Raw genomic sequence first — 21,960 nt, 5'->3', positions numbered from 1 at the left:
CTGGAGACGGGAATGGCAACCCACTCCAGTATTCTTGTCTGGAGAATTCTATGGACAGAGGAGCCTGGTGGACTACAGTCCATGGGGGTCACAAAGAGTCGGACACATTCGAGCAACTTACACACACACACGCTAAACTTTGTATTCTAGCTAGGGGACTCTCTAGCACTGTAACACGAGAGAAATTGTCAAAAACTCCTGAATGAATGCATAGAAGAGGTATATCCAAGTAAGCCAAGATATCTGAGCTCAAATTTTGCTTTAAAAGTTGGTTTTTGTATAATTCCATTTTTGAAGGAGAAAAGTCTGCAGGGTTATGAAACCTTTGAAAACATAACCTCATGATTTTTAGATTTACTCTTTAAGCTTTCTCTGAAATGTCATGAGCGTATAGTTACTTGATTGAGATCTTTTGAAAAAATATTATTTAATGTATCTGCTCTTATTTCTTTTTAGGTCAGTCTCGATTCTCGAGTTAGAGAGGTGATCAATAGAAATCTGTTGGATCCTAATCCTCACATGTATGAAGATGCCCAACTCCAGATATATACCTTAATGCACAGAGATTCTTTCCCCAGGTTTTTGAACTCTCAAATTTATAAGTCATTTGTTGAAAGTACTGCCAGCTCTACTTCTGAATCTTAATTTTTAATAAAGAAAATCATTTTGGAGGGCTGCAATGAAAAATAAAAGTAATTATGTAACACCTGAAGCTGAGTTCCTGGAGAACTACAGTTTAGCATTCCTCAGGCTACTGTGAAAATACAACCATATGGTCTTTGTCTCCATTTTTATCAAGGTTTATCCGTGGTTACTTTGGAGAAAATACCACATGAAACAATGAATTGCCAAATTAAGTTTATTTTGTTGAACACGCATTCTACTTGCAAGCAAACTGTACTTGTAGTCCTATGAACAGTCTCCTAGTGTACCCAGAGACTGCATGTGCCAAGTAAACCCGCTTCATTTGCCACATAGTTGTCGCAACACTTAAATCCAAATGGCATAACTTATATCTGTATTTAAGGACTTTTGTGCAATATGGTCTTATAGAAATAATTGCCCAAAAGTTGGCTGTGGTTTGCATTTTTAAATATAATCTAAGACAGAAAAAGCCAATTTTAAAATTGTAACTCTGATAGTCAACATGCTATATACTGTGTTCAGTACACTAATTTTGAAGCCAATATTTCTGTTCATGAAAAAAAGAGCTATTTATCTCTGTTTGTTGGAAAATCCTCATGGGGAATTCCTCTGGTTGTTCACTGCCAAAACTGTGGCATTTTCATTACAGAAGAGTTTGCTATGTAAAAAATAATATATATAAATATATGAGGAAAAAAGAAAAAGCACAAAACAATTTGAAGATATTCTATCTCAATGACAAATCAAAGAGTGATATTGTTTTTAGTTGTAATAGAAGAAAATGAATCTATGTATATATCAGATGTCCAATACTGTAATTAATTTATTAAAGACTGGCTCTCCAGTTCTAAAATGGTTGCATAAAGTATGTACTTTAGCAAGAAAGAAAAAAGCTTGATAACTTAGTTTTGGAATATAAAGAAAAGATTTAATAAAGGAATGCCTATATGTAGCATCTTAAAACTTTGGATGAATAGCATCTGGACTGTGGCATATTTTCGTTGAAAGTGAAATCCAGTAAAAGCTAACGTTTTTAACGAAGAAAAGTTTTATAGGGGTTCTTTAGAAGATAATTCTCTACTTCAGACCTTAACTGTTTTCACATAGTATCTTAAAAATAACTTATTTAAAATACGTTAAAACCAAACTATTACTTCTCATCCCTAATTGAAAGGCAGAACAGTGCTCAAATGTTTTAGCTGCCATATTATTTTTTTATAAGTACCACTAAATCTTTTAAGACAAAAAATACTTGCCTGACCTTGGCATGTACTTTTGACATTCAAGGAAACAGTATCCTATCATGCACACACAAACAACAGTGTCATATTTATATCAAAGTGTTAGATTTGAATATTAATATCCCCTGGAGGCTATTTTTTTAATCTTAAACTTAATAAGTATAATATTGAGTAACCTAAAATGAAACTTTTAAAAATATTTATATCCACTAAGAATACTGGCCTTATATTAAGGATGATATTAAAATTATAAGTTTCCTTTGTCATTTTTTAACTACCTCTCATTTTTTTAATTTATTAAACTTTTTTTAAGAAAAACAACTTTGGGATTTTCTTTTTAAAATTTACTTTACTTGAAAGGTTGGCATCGTAATTTTCTTTTTCCATAAAGTTAAACATTTCAAGAATTTTTTTATGTGAATTTGATTTTCTAATTTGTATAGCATTCAGGAGACATGATTAAAAGGGCTATAATCTATTCCCTATGCAAATATTTTAACTGTTGCAGTGTTTGACAAAATGGGATTAAAAAAAAAAAGTTTGCAGAGTAGAAAACAAAGCATTCTGTTTACACTGGCGTTGCTGACTATCCTACCATATTCAGCACTTTTAAATACATTCTTTATGAAAATGTAGTTAAAATATAAGATAGAAAATATTTATAATAAACATTTCTTTTAACAAATGCCTGTTTTTGTCTGAAAGTGTTAGTGTTAAGACATGCTTTATCCATGTCAATTAAATATTTACTGTTTGAATAATAGTTTTCAGTAACATAGTGGAAAAAGAGAGCTGTGAAGATGTTTATAAAAAGTCGTATTTTTTTCTTAACGACTGAAGAAAGACCTAAAAGAATCATCACTTCTATCGTGAAGTTTATTGTTCCTAAATTATTTTTTTTTCTTGATTAGAATTGAGTTTGTTATGCTACAATGATGTATACACATGTATGTTGTAATATCATATTTGTTTCTGTGTTTGAGGCACAATATATGGTACACATGACTAGAAAATATGTAATATACTATGATACACCGCATGAATCAAATTTTTTAAGTGTAGACTTTATATTCTTGTTGTTACTATATATGATGGTGACCTGCTAGTCATAAGTTATCTTTATAAGATACTTTGGACTATTAGATGAATTGTCTGTTTGACAATACTTTTAATATTTTACCAAATGTAAAAGATAGGGCCCTTATAAAGAGTCCTAATCTCTAACCCGGGGCATTTGTAGAATACAAATTTTGAAGCTGATATACCCTTTTGAAACCTGATTAGAAATGTGTTGAGAATGAGTCTAGGGTAGATTTACACATCAAATGTTGATAACCACACTATGTGAGGACTTCTGTGCTAAATTCCTATTTTCAGGGGAGGGGAGAGCATCTCTTTTAATTTCAAAATGTTTTAAGTGTATCTAACAGTATGTCTATGTATCTGCAACTCTACCAATTTTTAAAGTATGGTGTAATTCTGTTTTAATTACAGAGCTATAATAAACAACAAACAAAAAAAGCCCTCAACTGGTGTCTATGCTACCATTCTAAGAGCACAATATCTGTTTTGGTAGAGTTTGATTTTTTCTAGAGAGTAAGTTCCTCCCTGGGGAAAAATTAGCACTTTAGAAGGTACACTTTATGTTTCACATTACCGAAATATCTTTGTATACTGTTAGAATCTGCTAATGTACACAGAAAGAGGTTAATGCTCTTTAAATAATGCCTAAGTTCAGATGTGTCTATAATGGAAAGAAAAGTAGAGGATATAGGTCATATATAAATATACATATATATTTATATAAATTGGAGAGATTTGTTCCAAGATGGATTTGGAACTTAGATCACATTAAAAATGAATGGATGATGCTTCTTTACTTTGAATAATGGTTATTATGTTACCCAAAGGTAATACAGATATCCCAACAGTGTTATAGGGCAGTTCTACGTGCAGTAGGCGCACTGGCAAAAGAACAATAGCAAAACACAATTTTGATATCAACACTATGAAGTGCAAAAGTCAAGACCATAATGTGGTCACTTTTTTTAATCTTAAAATATGTACATACGATGACCAGTTGATATTTGGTCATGGTGCATGGGGTGTTTATTAGTATGCTTCATGCTGTCTAGGTTGTTAGTGTGGAATGAAATGTGTGTCATGTATTTACCTGAGAGTTCAGTTTTGCAAAAGGACTATAGAAATAGGTAAATAGTATTTATTTATTAGGGGCAAAAATACACTTTCACCCAATTAAGCTGATTTAAAATGATACCTGATTCTTATTTTTGAATGTATCCTTTTTTTCTATACACTTTTAACTTATATTGAAAAAAATGTCATATTGTAATTGTAAAACTATATTTTCAAAATGGCAATATACCAGACACTTTGAGGAAGAAGTATGCAAGGAAGAAATTTAAAATACAGTCAGAAAATAGAAAATAGGCCACCTAAAAAGTCTATGGATAGGGCCCTATCAAACACAAGCTTTGAAAACTTTGCATTAGATGGCAAATTATTTTGAAAAGTGGGAAAGATATTTCTAGAATTGTTTTTTGACCTGTGTTTATACTGACAGTTTATGACCTTAAGTTTTCAAAGTATAACTTGCCAACACTTGAATTTGTATGCCCTTTTCAGTTCTTTTTAAAAAAATCTCTGACCAATATAAAGTTTGTTCTTCTGAGAAAAATAATCCATAAAAAGTTCAGTTATTCCTTACTTGCTACAACTGCAAATATTTACTAGTGAAACTGATATCAAAAACTGGTTTCAGATCTTCCTTGTAGCACTCTTAGTAGTATCCTTGTAACACACAACAGTCCACAGAGATACATTTTCTTTCCAAATACCAGGCGTTAATTATAAATTTGACTTCCAGTTATACATCTGCCTCATGTGACTTTGGGCAAATCATTTATCCTCTCTGAACCTGTTTCTTTCTCTTCAAATGAAGGATATAAAAATTTACAGGATTGCCATGAGAATGAATTAAACATGGAAAGAGTGAAGTGTTGCATATTATTATTTTATCAAAGTTCTCTAGCTCGGTAATTCCCACTTCAAGAATGTATGTGTTAAATGCCTTCAATGCACTTGCCCAGATTTTTTTGAAACTGTACTTTAAAAATCTGATTGAATTATTCATTCAAAAAATACAAAAAAAAATACAATCAAGCTCATTTTAAGACGGAAGAATATATGAATATGTTATTGCTTTGTTCAATAATGTGATTCAAAATCACTGTTCTCAGTTCACCAACATCACACTCAATCTACAAACAAGAAATATGTTTCTTTCAATGACACACACACAGATATATTTAGATGTGTATATGCAGATGTGTGAGTGTGTGTATAATATTGTAGGTTTAAATCAAAGTTTAAGAGAAATCATTTGGAAATTTAAATTCCACAGGAAAGAAACATCCCCAAGCATAGAAGAGTTTATCGGTTAATTTGCCAAGTAAATATGTAGGAGTTATAGCTAAAACCCAAGTTAAAAGAGACAGCCAGTAGAAAACATTGACACTGCCATGGACTAGAAAGCATGCTTTTTAATATTAAGGTAGTAAGACTTTTAAAATAAGTTTATCATGAAAGTAAGAGAATAAAAGGTAGTTGTGTGTTCATAAAATTTTTTATTAAACTTTTTTAGAATAGTTTTAGATTTACAGAAAAATTGAAAAGATAGTACAGATAGGATCCATACATGTCACACCCATGAAACATTTGTCACAATAAATGAACCAATCTGTGCATGTTCAGTCGCAAAGTCCCGTCCAACTCTTTGCAACTCCAAAGACTATAGCCCTCCACTCCTCTGTCCATGGGATTTTTTTCAGGCAAGAATATTGGAGTAGGTTGCCATTTCCTTCTCCAGCAAACCAATATCAATGCATTATTAAGTCCACACTTTATTCCAATTCCTTTATCATTGTTCAGTTGCTCGGTCATGTCCGACTCTGAGACACCATGGACTGCAGCATGCCAGGCTTCCCTGTCCTTCTTAGCTTTTCATAATTTTTTTTTTTTTCTGTTCCAGGATTCTGTTCAAGATACGGTATTACATTTAGTCATCATGTTACCCTCTTAGCTATGATATTTTCTCAAACTTCTCTTGTTTTTGATAACCTTGGCAGTATTGAGGAGTTACAGGCCTAGTATTTTGTAAGATGTCCCTCAGTTGGAATTTTTCTGATCGTTTTCCCATGATTAGACAGGTGTTATCAGATTTTGGAGGAAAGACCACAGAAGTGCCATTCATATCACACCATATCAAAGGTACATACCATCATCAACATGACTTATTGTTGATGTTGAACTTCATCGTCTGACTGAAGTAGCGTCTGTTAGATTTTTCCACTGTAAAGTGATACATTTTTTAAGAGGGTATTTTGGAGGTAAATTTACTGGACATTTACACTGAGATAATACTCCGAGCAGATTCCTCTGCACTGCTATTAGTTTCCACTAAATGACTGCTGACAAACACTATGAAGAAATTATAATGAACTGGAAATTGATATAGGAAAGTAAAACTCCAAAATAGTGTTAACTTGAATATTCACTTAATGGGGGTGAAAGTGAATTTCTTCTCTTGAATTATGTGTATAATTACCTTAATCCTCTACATCTCTTGGGTAGTGAAGATTTTAGTCTTACTGTCTTAAAAGGTAATCTCAATTGATGGTCATTTTAGTGAGTACTTTTCTATATTGCCTTTCACTGAACAATAAACACCGAATACTGGAATAATGTAAAAGACTTGATTTTTTCCATCTTGCTTTAACCTATTTGTGATAAATACAATGTTTCTTGTATATGATTTTAAGATGTTTGCTAAATATTAAAAATAATTTCAATGTGTTCAATTCTTGTAAAATTTATCATATTGAACGTGTAAATTTTTGCTACTATGTTCATTGTACTTAATAATCTATATCCATATTTTGGAGTTGATCAGTATTTATTAGTGGAGCATAAAGAAGTTTTGAATGCATGAATATAACTTGATATACCATGCTTGGTTATTTTGAAATGCCAAAATAACTGTAGGTACTTATAAATTGAATAGATAATCCAGATTATTTTTCCTCTAACTTAAGTTGTTTTGGGTTTTTATTCCTCCTTCCTTGAATCTATTTTATTATTTTTACCTATGTACAATAAGACTTCCTGAAAATGCTAGAATCTTCAACATATAATAGAAGTTGAGCATGACAATAATGTAAGAAAATTCAGAAATCTCAAACAGCATATATCTTTGACTTTTCAAAGTAAATCAAACTACAGCTGTTTTCATTTGACTACACTGTGGACACCCATGGATATTACTGTAAAACGCACATGCATTACACACTGACTTTTTAAAAATGTTTTGAATTAATAAAGAATTCACCCATGTATCCTTAGACAAGTCACTGGTTCCTCATTGGTGTCACATTACAGGAGTAAAGGTACACTTACTTAACTTAAATTGCTTACACATCTGAGGGAAAATAATTTCTGGCTGGATTCTTTACATTATTTTACAAGGTTATTGCTTATCACATTTTTGCACCTTTTATAAGTAATGAAGTATGTTCATGAAATGACTTGTTTTGAAAATTCAGCTGAGAAATCTGAGTCAAGTAGCTCCCCCCAGTTCTGTGCTTAAAACAATATTCAAAGTTGAGTTTAGACTTGAGAAATACCTGTTCCTAAAAGAGATGTAGATAACCCCATCAGTCCTGTTCTATACTCGGATTAGAATTTTTTTAGCTTCGATTTCGATCACTATTTTAAAGCAAGACAATTTTGTAAAACTAGTGTGGCTTTAATTCGCATACAAAATGAAAGAAGATTTGAGTTAGTGGAAGCTTCTAAGCAGCCAAACATATTTCTATTTTGTATTGTTTGGAGAGTGATCTCATTCTTCTGCCTCACTTTGCATTTGTATGTAGAGTACAGAAATGAATACAGCAGAGGCAAGCGCATTTTATAAGAATTTTATACTTAATTTTGATTAGATGACTTAAGGATGACTTAACCTTGCAAAGGACTCCTGTATTTTTATATTTAAAAAATAAAAAATAAAAGTGAGCAGCTTTTCCAGTACGTCAGGTCTCTGTAGAGTTACGCTACCACTCGGTAAACCCTGCTCAAACTAGTTAGGTGGCGAGAGTTCCCCAACTGAGAGTTCAGCCGCAGCATCCCCAGGCCTCTCTGGGTTGTATTATACTCTCCTATACATTCTTCTGGTGGTCTATGAAGAGGTTTTAAAAAATTCAAAAGCATTACGCCAATAAACTTCAGTATTCTGAGCCCTAATCCACCATCTCAAATTGGCGGGCGGGGCCACCGGAGGCGGGGCTCTCAAGGCTTTGCTTGGCAGTGGTTAGCGGCAACAGGAAATGAATGGCTCAACGGCTTTAAAAAGTAGCCGACTAACAAGCGGTAAGTGAGACTAGGCAGAAGAATCGGTTGGAAACAAGTCGTTTAAAAGCTATGTAAATTAAGTGGCAGATAAAGGGCAGGAAAGGAGATTTTGCTAAATCACTCGGTGACTGGTCTTCCGAGTCCACTTGTCACGTCCCCATTAATACGAGCCTTAACCACCGTCGAAAGGAGAAACAGGAGCAGGAGAAATGGAAGAGGAGTAAACACACATACACATACTGATGGCCATTCTACAGTTCGCCCTTGGAGACGACAGTCCAGGCTAACATCTGTGTTGTGACCTCAGCTCCTGTAGCTGACACTGAACGGCCCTCCATCGCGGTACTTGAAAGCTTCACTGAGTACCTGAAAAGCAATCTCGAAGTCAGAAAGCGTGATGACAATCTACGCCTTTCCCCTTCCGGCCCAATACTCCGCCCCGGCTCGTTCCAGGAGGCGTTTCTGACCTACCCTTTAGAGGAGGTGCCCGAGGTCTCTCAGACCCGCCCCTACCACGTTTGGCTCAGCTCCTCAACTTCCGGCCTCCGCGAATACTACGGCGTTTAATAATTCATGACCGGAAGTTCCCAACCAGGCTTCCTGGAGGCCCCTTTAAACCGACGCGTGAGTTGGGCGGAGCTCGGATAGGTCTCGCCCCTGTGTCTGAGCCGCGCGGTATCGCGAGATGTGCTCTGTCCGGAACTTCCGGGTCTTGTCTGCCATGGTGGACTGACTGTAGTTATGCGCTCCCCGTTACTTTGGAATATTTTTCGGGGCTTTTGGGCCCGCCGGGATGTTGTCCCGGCCCGCCGACACCTCAGCTGCGGTAACCTGCCCCTGGAGGAGCTGTTTGCACGCGGCGGACCTCTGCGGACCTTCCTCGAGCGCCAGGTAGGCTCTGAAGCCCAGTTACAGGTCAGGCGGCCTGAGCTGGTGGCGGCGGCCAGACTTCTCAGCGACAAGGAGCAGGAGCTGCAGGAGACCCAGCACCTGCTGCATGGTAAGGGCCTGGCCTGGGGGAGCGGGATTCAGAGCCGAGGCTTGACTCTCATTTGCCCTTTGCACCAAGCCGCCGCTCACGGCTCCACACATCTGATTTTGAAGTTTATACTCAGTTGCAGCTCTTTATGGTTTACACCAGAGGTCAAGACATCATTATGTGAGTTCTGGTCCCGTCCTCTCCTTGTGCTCTCTTGACAGTGCTGTACGCCCTTTTACAAAACTTAAGTTGACTTTAATTGGTTGCGTATTTAATAGCAGGAGATGAGCTCACCGAAGACAAGGCCCTGTTCCTCTTAAGGAGTTGAGAGCAGTGTTTCTCAGTATGGTAGAGCGGCCACCTGCAAAAGTGAAGGAGAAATGGGTGCTAAGTAAACCCAGACTGGAACTCTGAGACTTAGAAACATGCGGCGGTTTTAACAAGCTTGCCAAGTGATTCATGCCCATTCGAATCTGGATGGGGTCCAAGTTACTTAATTTGCACAAATTCCTGGGGATGACTAGTGGCTGGCCTGTGGCCCATACAGAGGAAAGGTTCTAGAGAGGGTCACAGGCTACTGAAGCAAGAAAATTAATTCTGATACAGCTGATAAGTGAGAACATAGATCAGTAAAGACCTGGGAGACCAAGGAGAACTTGAAAGGAGAAAGGCTTGTACAGGGATAAAGGCCCAACCTTAGATGATATAATAATAGTTTAACTTTTATCGATCCTTTGCCTACTCTAGGTTTTGCTTTTCTTTATCTATTAACTCATCCAGTTCACATACTAAACTATGAAGTAGGTTCTATTAGCCTCATGCAACAGAAGAGGAACCTGAGATACAAAGAGAACATAGCTCTGCCCAGGTTACACTGCTTTTAAGGAATAGAGCTTGAATAGGACCGACTCCAAATCTCATGCTCTTAATCACTGAATTCTCTGTTAACTGAGGAAGGGGGTAGGTTTGGGGAGGCGAGGGGTGGGGGTGGGGTGGGGGGGTTAACCATTTTGTAAGAGGGCTCAAATACTAACCTGCCAAGTTTAGTTTTATCCTTTTGGCAGAAGGAAGCCAGCAGAAGCTTTTGGATTGGGAGTGAATAATAGGAATAGCTTTGTTGCTTAGGAACTTTGATGGGTGGCAGTTTAGAAGCAATCTGAAACAGGACTAAAGATGCCGTGGAAGACAGAAGGCTAATGCAACTGTACAGTTGAGACTTAAGGAGAGTCTAAGTTAAGTGATTTAAGAGAAGAAGCTGCCCAGAGTGTTAAAGAAAAAAAAAAAATAGAAGTAGTATCTTTTAGGGGAAAATTAAATCAATTTCATAAGCCAAGCTTCAAGTCCAAGTAGCAGCCACAAAGCCTTAATATAAAAAAAAATTATATTCATTACATGTTGAAATTGATAGTGTTTGGGGGACCTGAATTAAATAAAATGTGGTATTTAAGTTAGATAACTTCTGTACTCTAGCTCCAGTTTTCATCTTAACTGGAACACTACATTTCAGAACTAATAAGGCCCCTTAGAAGTCATCCAACTTAGATCTTTCATTTTACTCTTGAGACTACTAAGATTCAGAGAAGTTAGGAGTGATGTTCTGCAAGAACCTTAGTGGTTGAACTGGGGCTCTAATTCACTTTTGCTTTTTTTAATGAAGCACGTTTTTCCATTTCACCAAATCTCATAAACCATTCTTGCCAAAATAATTTCCTGCCATGTCACCAACACTCCCTGTATTTGTTTATCTCAATTTGCTGTTGCTATTATCTCTCATTGAGTTAATCCTTTTTCCGCCCATCCCTAAAACAAGCAAAAAATTCCTTCTGCATGCTGTTATTTTTATATTTAACCATATAACATTTTAGGCTGTTATTTTTTGTGAGCTTTTCTCCCCTAGAATAATATAAAGAAACTAATATGATCTAAAATCCTGCCTTGAGGGCAAGTCTTAGATGTTATTCCCAGTTCCCAGCATAATTGGTTCTTAGTAAATGATTGAGACATTCCAGCCAATACAGAGTTTGATCTTTCAACAGAGATGACAAACTGTAGTAGCTAATACAATTTCCCCTTCTCTCCTTTTTATAGGCTGCATGTTGTCCGTCAGATAGAGGAAAGAGGAGGTATATTTTGTAAGGTAAAAGTGAAAACTAGATGAAATAAGAACTAGAGTAAAGCCTGAAAGAGAAGAAGAGTACTTCATGTAAATACTCTGTAAATATCAGGCAGGGTCTAAATGTTTAGGTGGATACTTTTATATTAATGAAGCATTTACTAATAAGACAATAAATAACTTTCTACTTTTTAACTCAGTGTTGGCTTTACTAATGGTACCTTATATTCCCCTCTGATCTAACTCACTCAGTGCATTCATTTGTTATTGTAGAGTCTAAGTTTGAAGACTAAAAGCATATTTGTTAATATGAATAGTTGGGGGAGGAAGAATTATAGAAAAGTTTAGTAGCTTCTTTGTATTTTCCTATAGAGATTATTTCAACTTCTACCCTTCTCATCAGGAAAAAAGTTTTTGTTTTTTAACTGCATGCTCATAAAAACTAGTGCACAAAGTGCTATAAATTAATGACAGTTATTAAAAAAGGATAATTGTTACATTTCCCTTTAGCAATGACAAAACTTTTACCTTGAACTCTGTTAGCTATTTAATACTAATTCAGGAAAACTCAACCTGCTGCCTTTTTTTCTTAGATGAAAATGAGGACTTAAGGAAACTTGCCGAAAATGAAATAACTTCATGTGAAAAAGAAATAGCTCAATTAAAGCAACAGGTATGGCATTTGTGCGAAGAATAAAGCATTCTGCTATTACTTATAATATATTTTATCAGAACTTTATAAAAGCAAGTCAAGAATAATCAGTGTGCTAGTATTTACAATTATAAACCTGGTTTTTAAAGCAGAAAAAGCAAACTCCCTGTAGCTCTGTTTTTATCATACTAAAAGGATTGTAGAAGTCTGAAAGAAAGGTGAATGTCACATTAATAGAATTTTCCAAGAAGGCAATGAAATGTTGGTAATATGTTTTCTCTCTTTTGTTTTTTGAGAGAGGTGAGGGTGGGGGTAGACATGAGTAGAAGAGACTGTGGAGCAATGGTAGGTGGAAGCAGGAATATTTCTTTATCTTTTTGTCTTTGACACTCTTACGGAGTGCCAGCCTAGACTAGGCCCCTCAGGATTTTGAAAACAGAATTGCATTTATATCTAAGAGTATTGACTTTATATCTAGGAGAACTGCAGAAGAACATATTAAGTTAGATGAAAAATCATGAAATTAGATCCATTGTTTGTTAATTCTATAAAACAGAGCTTAAAAGTTTACAGCAGTTATCTCTGGAAATATAAGTGAAAGAACATGATAAAGTGACGACGGAGCTTGGAACTGGGATGCTTAACTTAGAAATTCTATTTCTTTACTGAAGTGTGGAATTTACCAAAAATTAATTTCCCCACCACCTACTCTAGAAGAAAAGTTCCACAATAGACAGAAAAGTCTCAGGTAACTTGCCTTCTACTCTATAAACTTTCTGTGAGAAGAATGCGTGTATTAACAATTTCTGTTCATTGCCTAGTAATTCACAGGTGTAAGTTGCATCATGCTAGTTCAAGATGGGAATGGTCACATTCTATTGGCACAGGCTAGAGCGATGGAAATGGAGAAGGCAATGGCACCCCACTCCAGTACTCTTGTCTGGAGAATCCCATGGACGGAGGAGCCGGGTGGGCTGCAGTCCATGGGCTTGCTAAGAGTCAGACACGACTGAGCGACTTCACTCACTTGTCACTTTCATGCATTGGAGAAGGAGATGGTAACCCACTCCAGCGTTCTTGCCTGGAGAATCTCAGGGATGGGGGAGCCTGGTGGGCTGCTGTCTGTGGGGTCGCACAGAGTCGGGCACGACTGAAGCGACTTAGCAGCAGCAGCAGGGCGATGGAAAAGTAGGAAAACAAGGATGGCTCCTGACCAACACAGAGTGGTGATGTTTCAGAACTCAGGTAGACTTGGGTTCAAGTTGTAGCCCTTCACTTTCTAGTTATAGGGTATTGGCCAACTAGAGTTAAACTTATTAGTTAAGTTAAACTTAGAGAAACTTAGTTTTCACATCTTAAGGTGGAGCTATTAATAGCACGTGCCCAAGATGTATTAAGAATTAAAATACATGAAGTACTTAGCAGAGTGCCTGTCTATTAAAGAACCATTTTTATAAATGTTGGCAGCTTTTCTTTCTTAATTCACCTCATCTGAGAAGTCTTTATTCTATGTCTCTGTGATTAATACACATTGAAGTGTGAAACATACAATTTTAATGGAAGGAAGACTGACTTAGGCACAAGGATCTGAGTTCCAGTAACTGACACTTGGCTTTTTAATTCACCATTGCACTCTGTTATAACAAACAATCTCATTTTCTTTGACCTGTAAAATTGGGGAATTGGACCAGATCATCTCTAAGAGCCTCTCCAGTTCCAAAATTGCGAGTGTCTCTTCCATATTAAAGAAGCTTAGTAGAAATACAAATGCAATCTGAGTGTTCTTTTCCTGCCATAAGTGAAGTGAAGTCACTCAGTCGTGTCCGACGCTTTGCGACCCCATGAACTGCAGCCTCCCAGGCTCCTCTGTCCATGGGATTTTCCAGGCAAGAGTAGGGGAGTGGGTTGCCATTTCCATCTCCAATAGTAGGCTATAAATCTCCAAGGATTGCTTCTTCTGCCTGCTACACACAATACAGTGTCCTACTCACAGCAAGGACTTAATTATTAACCGAATAGAGAGCTAATATAAAGTATACATGAACACCAAAAAGAAATAAACTTGTAAGTTTTAGCTGAACCTTATAGCATTTGTAATGTAGTTGTAACATTAATATTTTTGGAAGTTGTGCATTGTATGGTCTAATTGGTAAGATGGTGGAATAGTAATCAGCAATATTAAGGTATTTGCTTAGAGAAACTTTTTTAAGTAAATTAAATACTTAAAATTCTATATCTAATCACTGAGCTCTTTTTCAAAAAGTTTTGAATCTTAATTATAGGAGGGGTGATATTTTTTATTTGCAGATTATCTTACTTTTGGTTCCCTCAGAAGAAACAGATAAAAATGATTTGATCCTGGAGGTAACTGCAGGAGTTGGGGGTCAGGAGGCAATGTTGTTTACCTCAGAGATATTTGATATGTATCAGCAGTATGCTGCATTTAAAAGATGGCATTTTGAAACCCTGGAATATTTTCCAAGTGAAATAGGTCAGTAAACTGTTTGGTTTGGTTTGAGAAAAGCATAGATTTTATTTATTTGTCTATGTGTATTTTAGGGAAAGGGTTGGAAAGACCATGATTAAGCTTTATAATTTTTGTTAAGGATGATTAAGTTGTTTTATGCTTATCATTTATTTAATAACTGTTGCTGTTCAGTTGCTAAGTTGTGTCCACCTCTTCGCGACCCCATGAACTGCAGCATGCCAGTCTTCCCTGACCTTCACTATCTCCCAGAGTTTGCTCAAACTTAATAATGTTGAATGTAGAAATATTACCAGTTTTCAAATGGCCTATAAAATACTTGTCATTCAGTGACTAACGGTCTTTTAAAAGTAGTTCTTCAGGGTGTTACTGAGTCAGTTTGTTGACTCCATAAATGCTTTATTTTTAATAATTATAAGCAATAAAGATACTAAAACACTGAATATCATAGACTTGCTAAAGGCTTTCAGTGATTCACAGTTGATGTGTTTATATAATTTTGTAGCTCCTTTAATTATATTTCAAGATAGAAGTGATGGTCAGTTATTTATAACTGGCAGGAATAACAAACCTCTTTCACCAATGTTTTCAAGGTGGCCTTAGACATGCGTCCGCCAGCATTGGGGGTTCAGAAGCCTATAAGCACATGAAGTTTGAAGGAGGTGTGCACAGAGTCCAGAGAGTGCCCAGGACAGAGAAGCAAGGCCGCATCCACACCAGCACCATGACTGTAGCCATCTTACCCCAGCCCACCGAGGTGAGGCACCATAGCCCCCACTCCTGGGAGTCCTAGCCCAGCACAGCGCCTTGCCCCCAAGTAACACTCGCCTCACTGAACTGAGTATCTCCTTTTCTTACTCGACTTTCATCTTGTATTTGAGTTGGTTTTTCAAGTATATTAGGACAGTCCAATAGGTATGATTTTAACAATAAATGCTAAGAATGAAGGATATATAAGTGAACTGAAGGGCTTCCCTCGTGGCTCAGTGGTAAAGAACCCGCCTGCCAATGCTGGAGATGCGGGTTCAATTCCTGGGTTGGAAAGACCCCCTGGAGAAAGAAATGGCAACCCACTCCTGTATTCTTGCCTCGGAAATCCCATGGACAGAGGAGCCTGGAGGGCTGCAGTCCATGGGGTTGCAAGTCGAACATGTTCAGTTCAGTCGCTCAGTCGGGTCCGACTCTTTGCGACCCAATAGACTGCAGCACGCCAGGTTTGCCTGTCCATCACCAACTCCCGGAGCTTACTCAAACTCATGTCCATTGAGTTGATGATGCCATCTAACCATCTCATCCTCTGTCGTCCCCTTCTCCTCCTGCCTTCCATCTTTCCCAGCATCAGAGTCTTTTCAAATGAGTCAGTTCTTTGCATCAGGTGGCCGAAGGATTGGAGCTTCAGCTTCAACATCAGTCCTTCCAATGAATATTCAGGACTGATTTCCTTTAGGATGGACTGGTTGGATCTCCTTGCAGTCCAAGGGACTCTCAAGAGTCTTCTCCAACCACAGTTCAAAAGCATCAATTCTTCAGCGCTCAGCTTTCTTTATAGTTCAACTCTCACATCCATACATGACTGTTGGAAAAACAATAACTTTGATTAGAAGGACCTTTGTTGGCCAAGTAATGTCTCTGCTTTTTAATATGCTGTCTAGGTTGGTCATGGCTTTTCTACCAAGGAGCAAGTGTCTTTTAATTTCTTGGCTGCAGTCACCATCTGCAGTGATTTTGGAGTCAAAAAAAATAAAGTCTGTCACTGTTTCCATTGTTTCCCCATCTAATTTGCTATGAAGTGATGGGACCGGATGCCATGATGTTAGTTTTCTGAATGTTGAGTTTTAAGTCAACTTTTTCACTCTCCTCTTTCACTTTCATCAGGAGGCTCTTTAGTTCTTCACTTTCTGCCATAAGGGTGTTGTCATCTGCATATCTGAAGTTACTGATATTTCTCCCAGCAATCTTGATTCCAGCTTGTGTTTCATCCAACCTGGCATTTCACATGATGTACTCTGCATAGAAGTTAAATAAGTAGGGTGACAATATAGAGCCTTGACATACTCCTTTCCCTATTTGGAACCAGTCTGTTGTTCCATGTCCAGTTCTAACTATTTCTTCCTGACCTGCATACAGATTTCTCAGGAGGCAAGTCAGGTGGTCTGGTATTCCCATCTCTTTAAGAATTTTCCAGTTTGTTGTGATCCACACAGCCAAAGGCTTTGGCGTAGTCAGTAAAGCAGAAGTAGATGTCTTTCTGGAACTCTCTTTCTTTTTTGATGATCCATCGAATGTTGGCAGTTTGATCTCTGGTTGCTCTGCTTTTTCTATATCCAGCTTGAACATGTGGAAGTTTACGGTTCACGTATTCTTGAAGCCTGGCTTGGAGAATTTTGAGCATTACTTTGCTAGCATGTGAGATGAGTGCAGTTGTGCGGTCGTTTGAATATTCTTTGGCATTGCCTTTCTTTGGAATCAGAATGAAAACTGACCTTTTCCAGTCCTATGGCCACTGCTGAGTTTTTCAAATTGCTGGCATATTGAGTGAAGCACTTTCACAGCATCATCTTTTAGGGTTTGAAAGAGCTTAACTAGAATTCCATCACCTCCACTAGCTTTGTTCGTAGTGATGCTTCCTAAGGCCCACTTGACTTCACATTCCAGGATGTCTGGCTCTAGGTGAGTGATCACACCATCATGGTTATCTAGGTCATGAAGATCTTTTTTGTACAGTTCTGTGTATTCTTGCCTCCTCATCTTAATATCTTCTGCTTCTGTTAGTCTATACCATTTCTGTCCTTTATTGTGCCCATCTTTGCATGACTTGTTGACTAAACAACAACAAAGTCATATAATCTTGCATTGTCCATTTTTTCTCCACTACTAAGCTTACAACAGGTATTTTGAGACCATCTAAAGGAGAAACAATATTAAATAGAGTTTACGAGCCACTTGCCTTTATAAAGACTTGCTTTGTGTGACTTGTTCCCAGAATATCGATAGCAAGAATCCTGTTTTAACAAAGGGTAACTACTTTACAGAATTGCTACTTTATAATCCAATCATATTAAAATAGTAACACATCACTACATTGTACACAATGAGTATATTTTATTTTCACCAGCAAATTCTCAGTCTATATATTTTTAAGTAGCTTAGTTGGGAAGTTCTAGTTTGCTTACATCACTTACGCTGAAAAGTGATGGGAAATTTGTAACTTGTTTTTTAGAATGAAATAAGAAGCATGTGAGAAGGAAGCTTGAGGATTTCTGTTATTACTTTTTAGGGAAAGTCTGTATTACTGTCTAGTTGGGTACATGGAGTTCCTTTCTTTAGTCTAATTTTTGTAGGAAATCTAGGTGAGGAACAGGATAGTTAAGGGAGAGAGGGAAGCAGGATAAATGGCAAAAGCGACACCTTGATACTAGTCACTTTGGCTTAAGCATCTTGGAGATGGAAGTTTTCAGGAAAAGATGGAGACTGAGGTCCATATATCATCTCATTTAATTCTTCCTAGCAACAGTAAAGAGCTACATAGGGAGACCTAGAAGGCCTGTGAATGATAAGATGCCTGCTGCTAGAGTTGTGGACATCTCACCGACTGGGTATAGTTCATGCAAGAGCTTTTTAAATGCAGTACTTTGGATGGTGACTGCCAGGACAGAGCATTTGCTGACATCAGATCCAGTGTATTTGTGAATTGAGTCTGTATCCTTAACTTCTTGGTATTTGCCATTTCCATTCATCTCTGCTCTGCCTCTTAGTATGTTTAAATCCTCTTGTATTTAAAATGAAACAAAATAAAACCTTCCTATATTGTTTTAGTGTCATTTTTTTTTCTCCGCCAAAGTCTTTTGAACTCAGAAATCATTTTAGTGATTATATTATATTCACATTTCTATTAATAGCCGAGATCTGCCATTGGTAATACGAGGGTAATTTACAGAGAAGTCTAGTTTTTGAAGATTAGGGAGGGTTTGTTTTTATTTTGCGTTATATTTTCATGCTTATCCACTGTGTGCATGCTAAGACACTTTAGTCGTGTCTGACGCTTTGTGACCCTATGGACTGTAGCCCATCAGGCTCCTCTGTGCATGGGATTCTCCAGGCAAGAATACTGGAGTGGGTTACCATTCCCTCCTCCAGGGGATCTTCCTGTCCCAGGGATTGAACCTGCGTCTCTTAGGTCTCCTGCACTGGCAGGTGGCTGCTTTACCACTAGTGCCACCTGGGAAGCCCCACTCTTCCAGTAAGAAAGTCTTAAAAAAAATGGTATCCTTCCAGTTACTTTTTGTTCTTAAAATTAAACCTTCCAAATCTTATATAATTATCTATGGCATGCATTTTTATAAATAATTCTCTTTGAACAGATCACACATGTAATTTTCAAAACTCCCAACTTTTCTCTTACGTATAGATTAACCTGGTGATTAATCCTAAGGATTTGAGGATTGATACTAAGCGAGCCAGTGGAGCTGGGGGGCAGCATGTGAACACCACGGACAGTGCTGTCCGGATTGTTCATCTCCCAACGGGTGCGTGGTTCCTTCTTCAACATAAAAATCAAACTCTGAATGATGTTTCCTCTGAAATAGATCTTCTGTTACCAGAGACGTATAGACTACTAGGAACTATTTATTTTCAACACTTGATTTATCTAGATTCCTTAGCTGAAACTCTGTAGGATAATTACAAAGCCAGGAAGAGGGAGAGATCCATGCCCAGGAAATTTCCACGTTAGTGATTATATCACTAATTTAAAAAAAAAATCCTCACAGTGAAGTAATACCATGGGTGGTTCTTTATAAGAAAATGCTCTAAATCACCAGTTTTTAGTGTTTTTTGGAGGGAGGAGGAAATGAATTCCTTTGAGAAAATGAAAACTTGGACCTTCTACCCAGAAACATGCTTATATGCAAAGTTTTGCATGTAATTTCAGAGGCTTCTTTCAGTTAAGTCTATCTGCAGACATCTGGGGGTTCTGTCCTGATTAGTGTTAGGCAGTGGAGCTGTAATTTTTCTTAATTCTTTAGAATTGTGGTAGATAGAACTGTATCTGTTTTTACAAGTATTGCTCCGGTGACTTAGATGTGAAAAAGAGCACTGGGATAGGAAACCTCAATCTTCCTATAAATGATCTCAGATAGGTGTAATTTCCATGGTGGATAGTGCCTGATGGGAGTGCTTGGTTGATTTTTTTTTTTTTTTTTAATGAGAAAATTCTCATGTTAAACTTTAACATGATGATTTATGTAACACATTGTATATAAACAGGAATAAAAAAAGTGAACCTCAAAAATATTAATAGTGATTATCTCTGGTAATAAAATTAACTTTTATAATTCAGTTTGTATAATGAGTAGTTGACTACATTTTTTAAAAAATTGTGGTGACTAGCTAAAAGTAACAGAAAATAATCCATATTAAATGACTAATGCTTACTGTTTGGTATGTATGCTTTCAGTATGTAAATATTTTGAGCTGTAAGTCCAGTTTTCAGTTTTCTAATAACTATAAAGTTACCTGTTATGTGTATAGTATTCCTTTTTTTATATTAGAGTCCTCTATTTTTTCCTTCATAATGCAAGAAGAAAAAGGATGAGAAGGAAAAGGAGTATTCCTTGATAATACATGAAGAAGATTTTTCTATTAAAACTCTTTTAATTCTCATAACATTATTCAGGTATTGTTTCCGAATGCCAACAAGAAAGATCTCAACTGAAAAATAAAGAGATGGCTATGAAAAAGTTACGTGCAAAACTGTACAGCCTGCAGCTAGAAGAAGAAACAAGTAAACGATACAATGCTAGGAAGATTCAGGTAAAACTGAATTTTTAAAAATGCTTTGAAAGGATAAAAATATTTTTAAATTACCCAGTTTTTATATGTGTTAAAATTATTTCATTGTATTTGTCAAAATTAAATATAATTCATGTTGTTCAACCAAGGGCTTGTTTTATAGTAATCTTATTACACGTTTACACTGTTTTTTGTATTCAAAGGTGTCTTTCTCAGACTTTTCTGCAAAGTTATCTTAAAAAGATGTACCAAATTCCCGTTCATTTTGAATCCTTTCAAAATTATGGAAGAAAGTTGGAACAGAAATTGAACTTACCTTCTTCTGTTTGGCAGTTGATTTTATAATTACAGACCCCTTCTATTAGCTCCTTATTATGGAGAGTTGATCACTTTGTCATCACTGATGATAATCAGATTAATTCAGAGATTATATATATTTAGCTACCATTTTTGGATATCAACTCTGTCTGTGCCAGGCTGTATGTGTGCACTAGCACTGTGTAGTAGATGTTATCTGTATTTTAAAAATAGGGAAACTAAAGTTTAAAGTTGAAATAAAGTACTTGAAGTTACAAAGTAAAAAATGGCAGAGAGGATTCAAAATTCAGGTACTAAGCTGTCTGACTTTCAAGCCTATGTTCTTTTTTCTGTATCAAGTTCCTGTGTTATTTGAGAATTCAAAATGTTTAAAATTTGGTTTTTAACATTGTATTTCAAATTATAAACCAAGAGCTTAATCTCCAGGTAAATTAACTTTGTAGATTTAGTTGCCCTGAGTTTAACTGTCTTGTATCCTTTTTTTTTCTTTTAATATGTAGATTGGCACAAAAGGAAGGTCAGAGAAAATAAGAACATATAATTTTCCACAGAACCGGGTCACAGATCACAGAATAAACAAGTCACTTCATGATCTTGAAACTTTTATGCAAGGAGAGTACCTACTGGATGAACTTGTACAGTCATTGAAGGACTATGCTAATTATGAATCTTTAGTAGAAATTATTTCTAAAAAAGTTTAAGTTGATTTGTTACTAAAGATTTGTATAGATTCTGAAAATTCTGTTATAGCAAATCAGGTTGTGTATATACAGTGTTCTCTTGAACCACATGAGTTAACACAGTTGAGAGTAACATTTTTAATAAATAGCTAATTTATATAAGTCTCTGAATGTATTAAGTAAGAAAACATACAATATAATCATGAGTCTGGCTGGATATTTTGAACTCTTCCTTAAAAGAAGTAGACAAAGGAAAGTAGTCCTTTGTTTTATGTAAAGTATTCAATGAATGAACAGAAATTTGGTTTAACTCTTAAGGGAAACTTCAAACATGAAATGGTAAGACTGACTTCAGGATGGAGGCCTGAGAGGGAAGGAAAGCCCAGGAACGTCTGCTTGAGGCTGCAGAGCTGTCAAAGACCTCCTGGTATTCAGAGCAACACCAGGAAGCCGTGCTTGATAAACAGACCCTCACGGTTCTCCGTGGTGTGTGTGCTCCTTCACTTCAAAGAGTATTAAAAAATCCAACCTGTAACTACAGAAAAGAAACAGGACATGTCAGTTACCCTATAAAAAAGTGAGAGAAGCTGGAAATGCTGGCTGAAGAATATTCTGAAAACATAAACTCCAG

At 36.5% G+C, this 21,960-nt stretch overlaps 2 protein-coding genes across 8 annotated transcripts in view; both read left to right on the top strand.

Moving 5' to 3' along the window:
* RGS17 (regulator of G protein signaling 17) overlaps positions 1–1,492 on the top strand; it is a 100,065-nt gene extending 98,573 nt beyond the window's left edge. For 3 of the 4 annotated variants that reach the window (XM_043457393.1, XM_043457392.1, XM_043457391.1), the window contains one exon: positions 457–1,492. In XM_043457393.1, the coding sequence (XP_043313328.1) occupies positions 457–645 (189 nt within the window). In that variant the 3' untranslated portion in view covers positions 646–1,492. The remainder of the gene's footprint in view (positions 1–456) is intronic. The other variant, XM_043457394.1, reaches the window with a different exon arrangement.
* Positions 1,493–8,671: 7,179 nt separating this feature from the next.
* On the top strand, positions 8,672–21,488 carry MTRF1L (mitochondrial translation release factor 1 like). Of its 4 annotated transcripts, none has more exons than XM_043457388.1 (8): positions 9,065–9,203; positions 11,998–12,077; positions 12,728–12,804; positions 14,364–14,547; positions 15,135–15,298; positions 18,950–19,067; positions 20,216–20,352; positions 21,150–21,488. In XM_043457388.1, the coding sequence occupies exons 4-8, from the start codon at positions 14,451–14,453 to the stop codon at positions 21,348–21,350; spliced, it is 717 nt and encodes a 238-aa protein (XP_043313323.1). In that variant the 5' UTR covers positions 9,065–9,203; positions 11,998–12,077; positions 12,728–12,804; positions 14,364–14,450; the 3' UTR covers positions 21,351–21,488. The 4 variants fall into 4 exon arrangements, with proteins under 4 accessions (XP_043313321.1, XP_043313323.1, XP_043313324.1 ...); XM_043457389.1 differs by having other exon boundaries at positions 12,613–12,804; XM_043457386.1 differs by lacking the exon at positions 12,728–12,804 and having other exon boundaries at positions 8,672–9,312.
* Positions 21,489–21,960: the final 472 nt, after the last annotated feature.

This window comes from Cervus canadensis, chromosome 33 (genome assembly GCF_019320065.1).
Source record: "Cervus canadensis isolate Bull #8, Minnesota chromosome 33, ASM1932006v1, whole genome shotgun sequence".
NCBI lineage: Eukaryota > Metazoa > Chordata > Mammalia > Artiodactyla > Cervidae > Cervus > Cervus canadensis.
The sequence above is the reverse complement of the archived record's forward strand: the minus strand, read 5'-3'. Positions and strand labels throughout refer to the sequence as shown.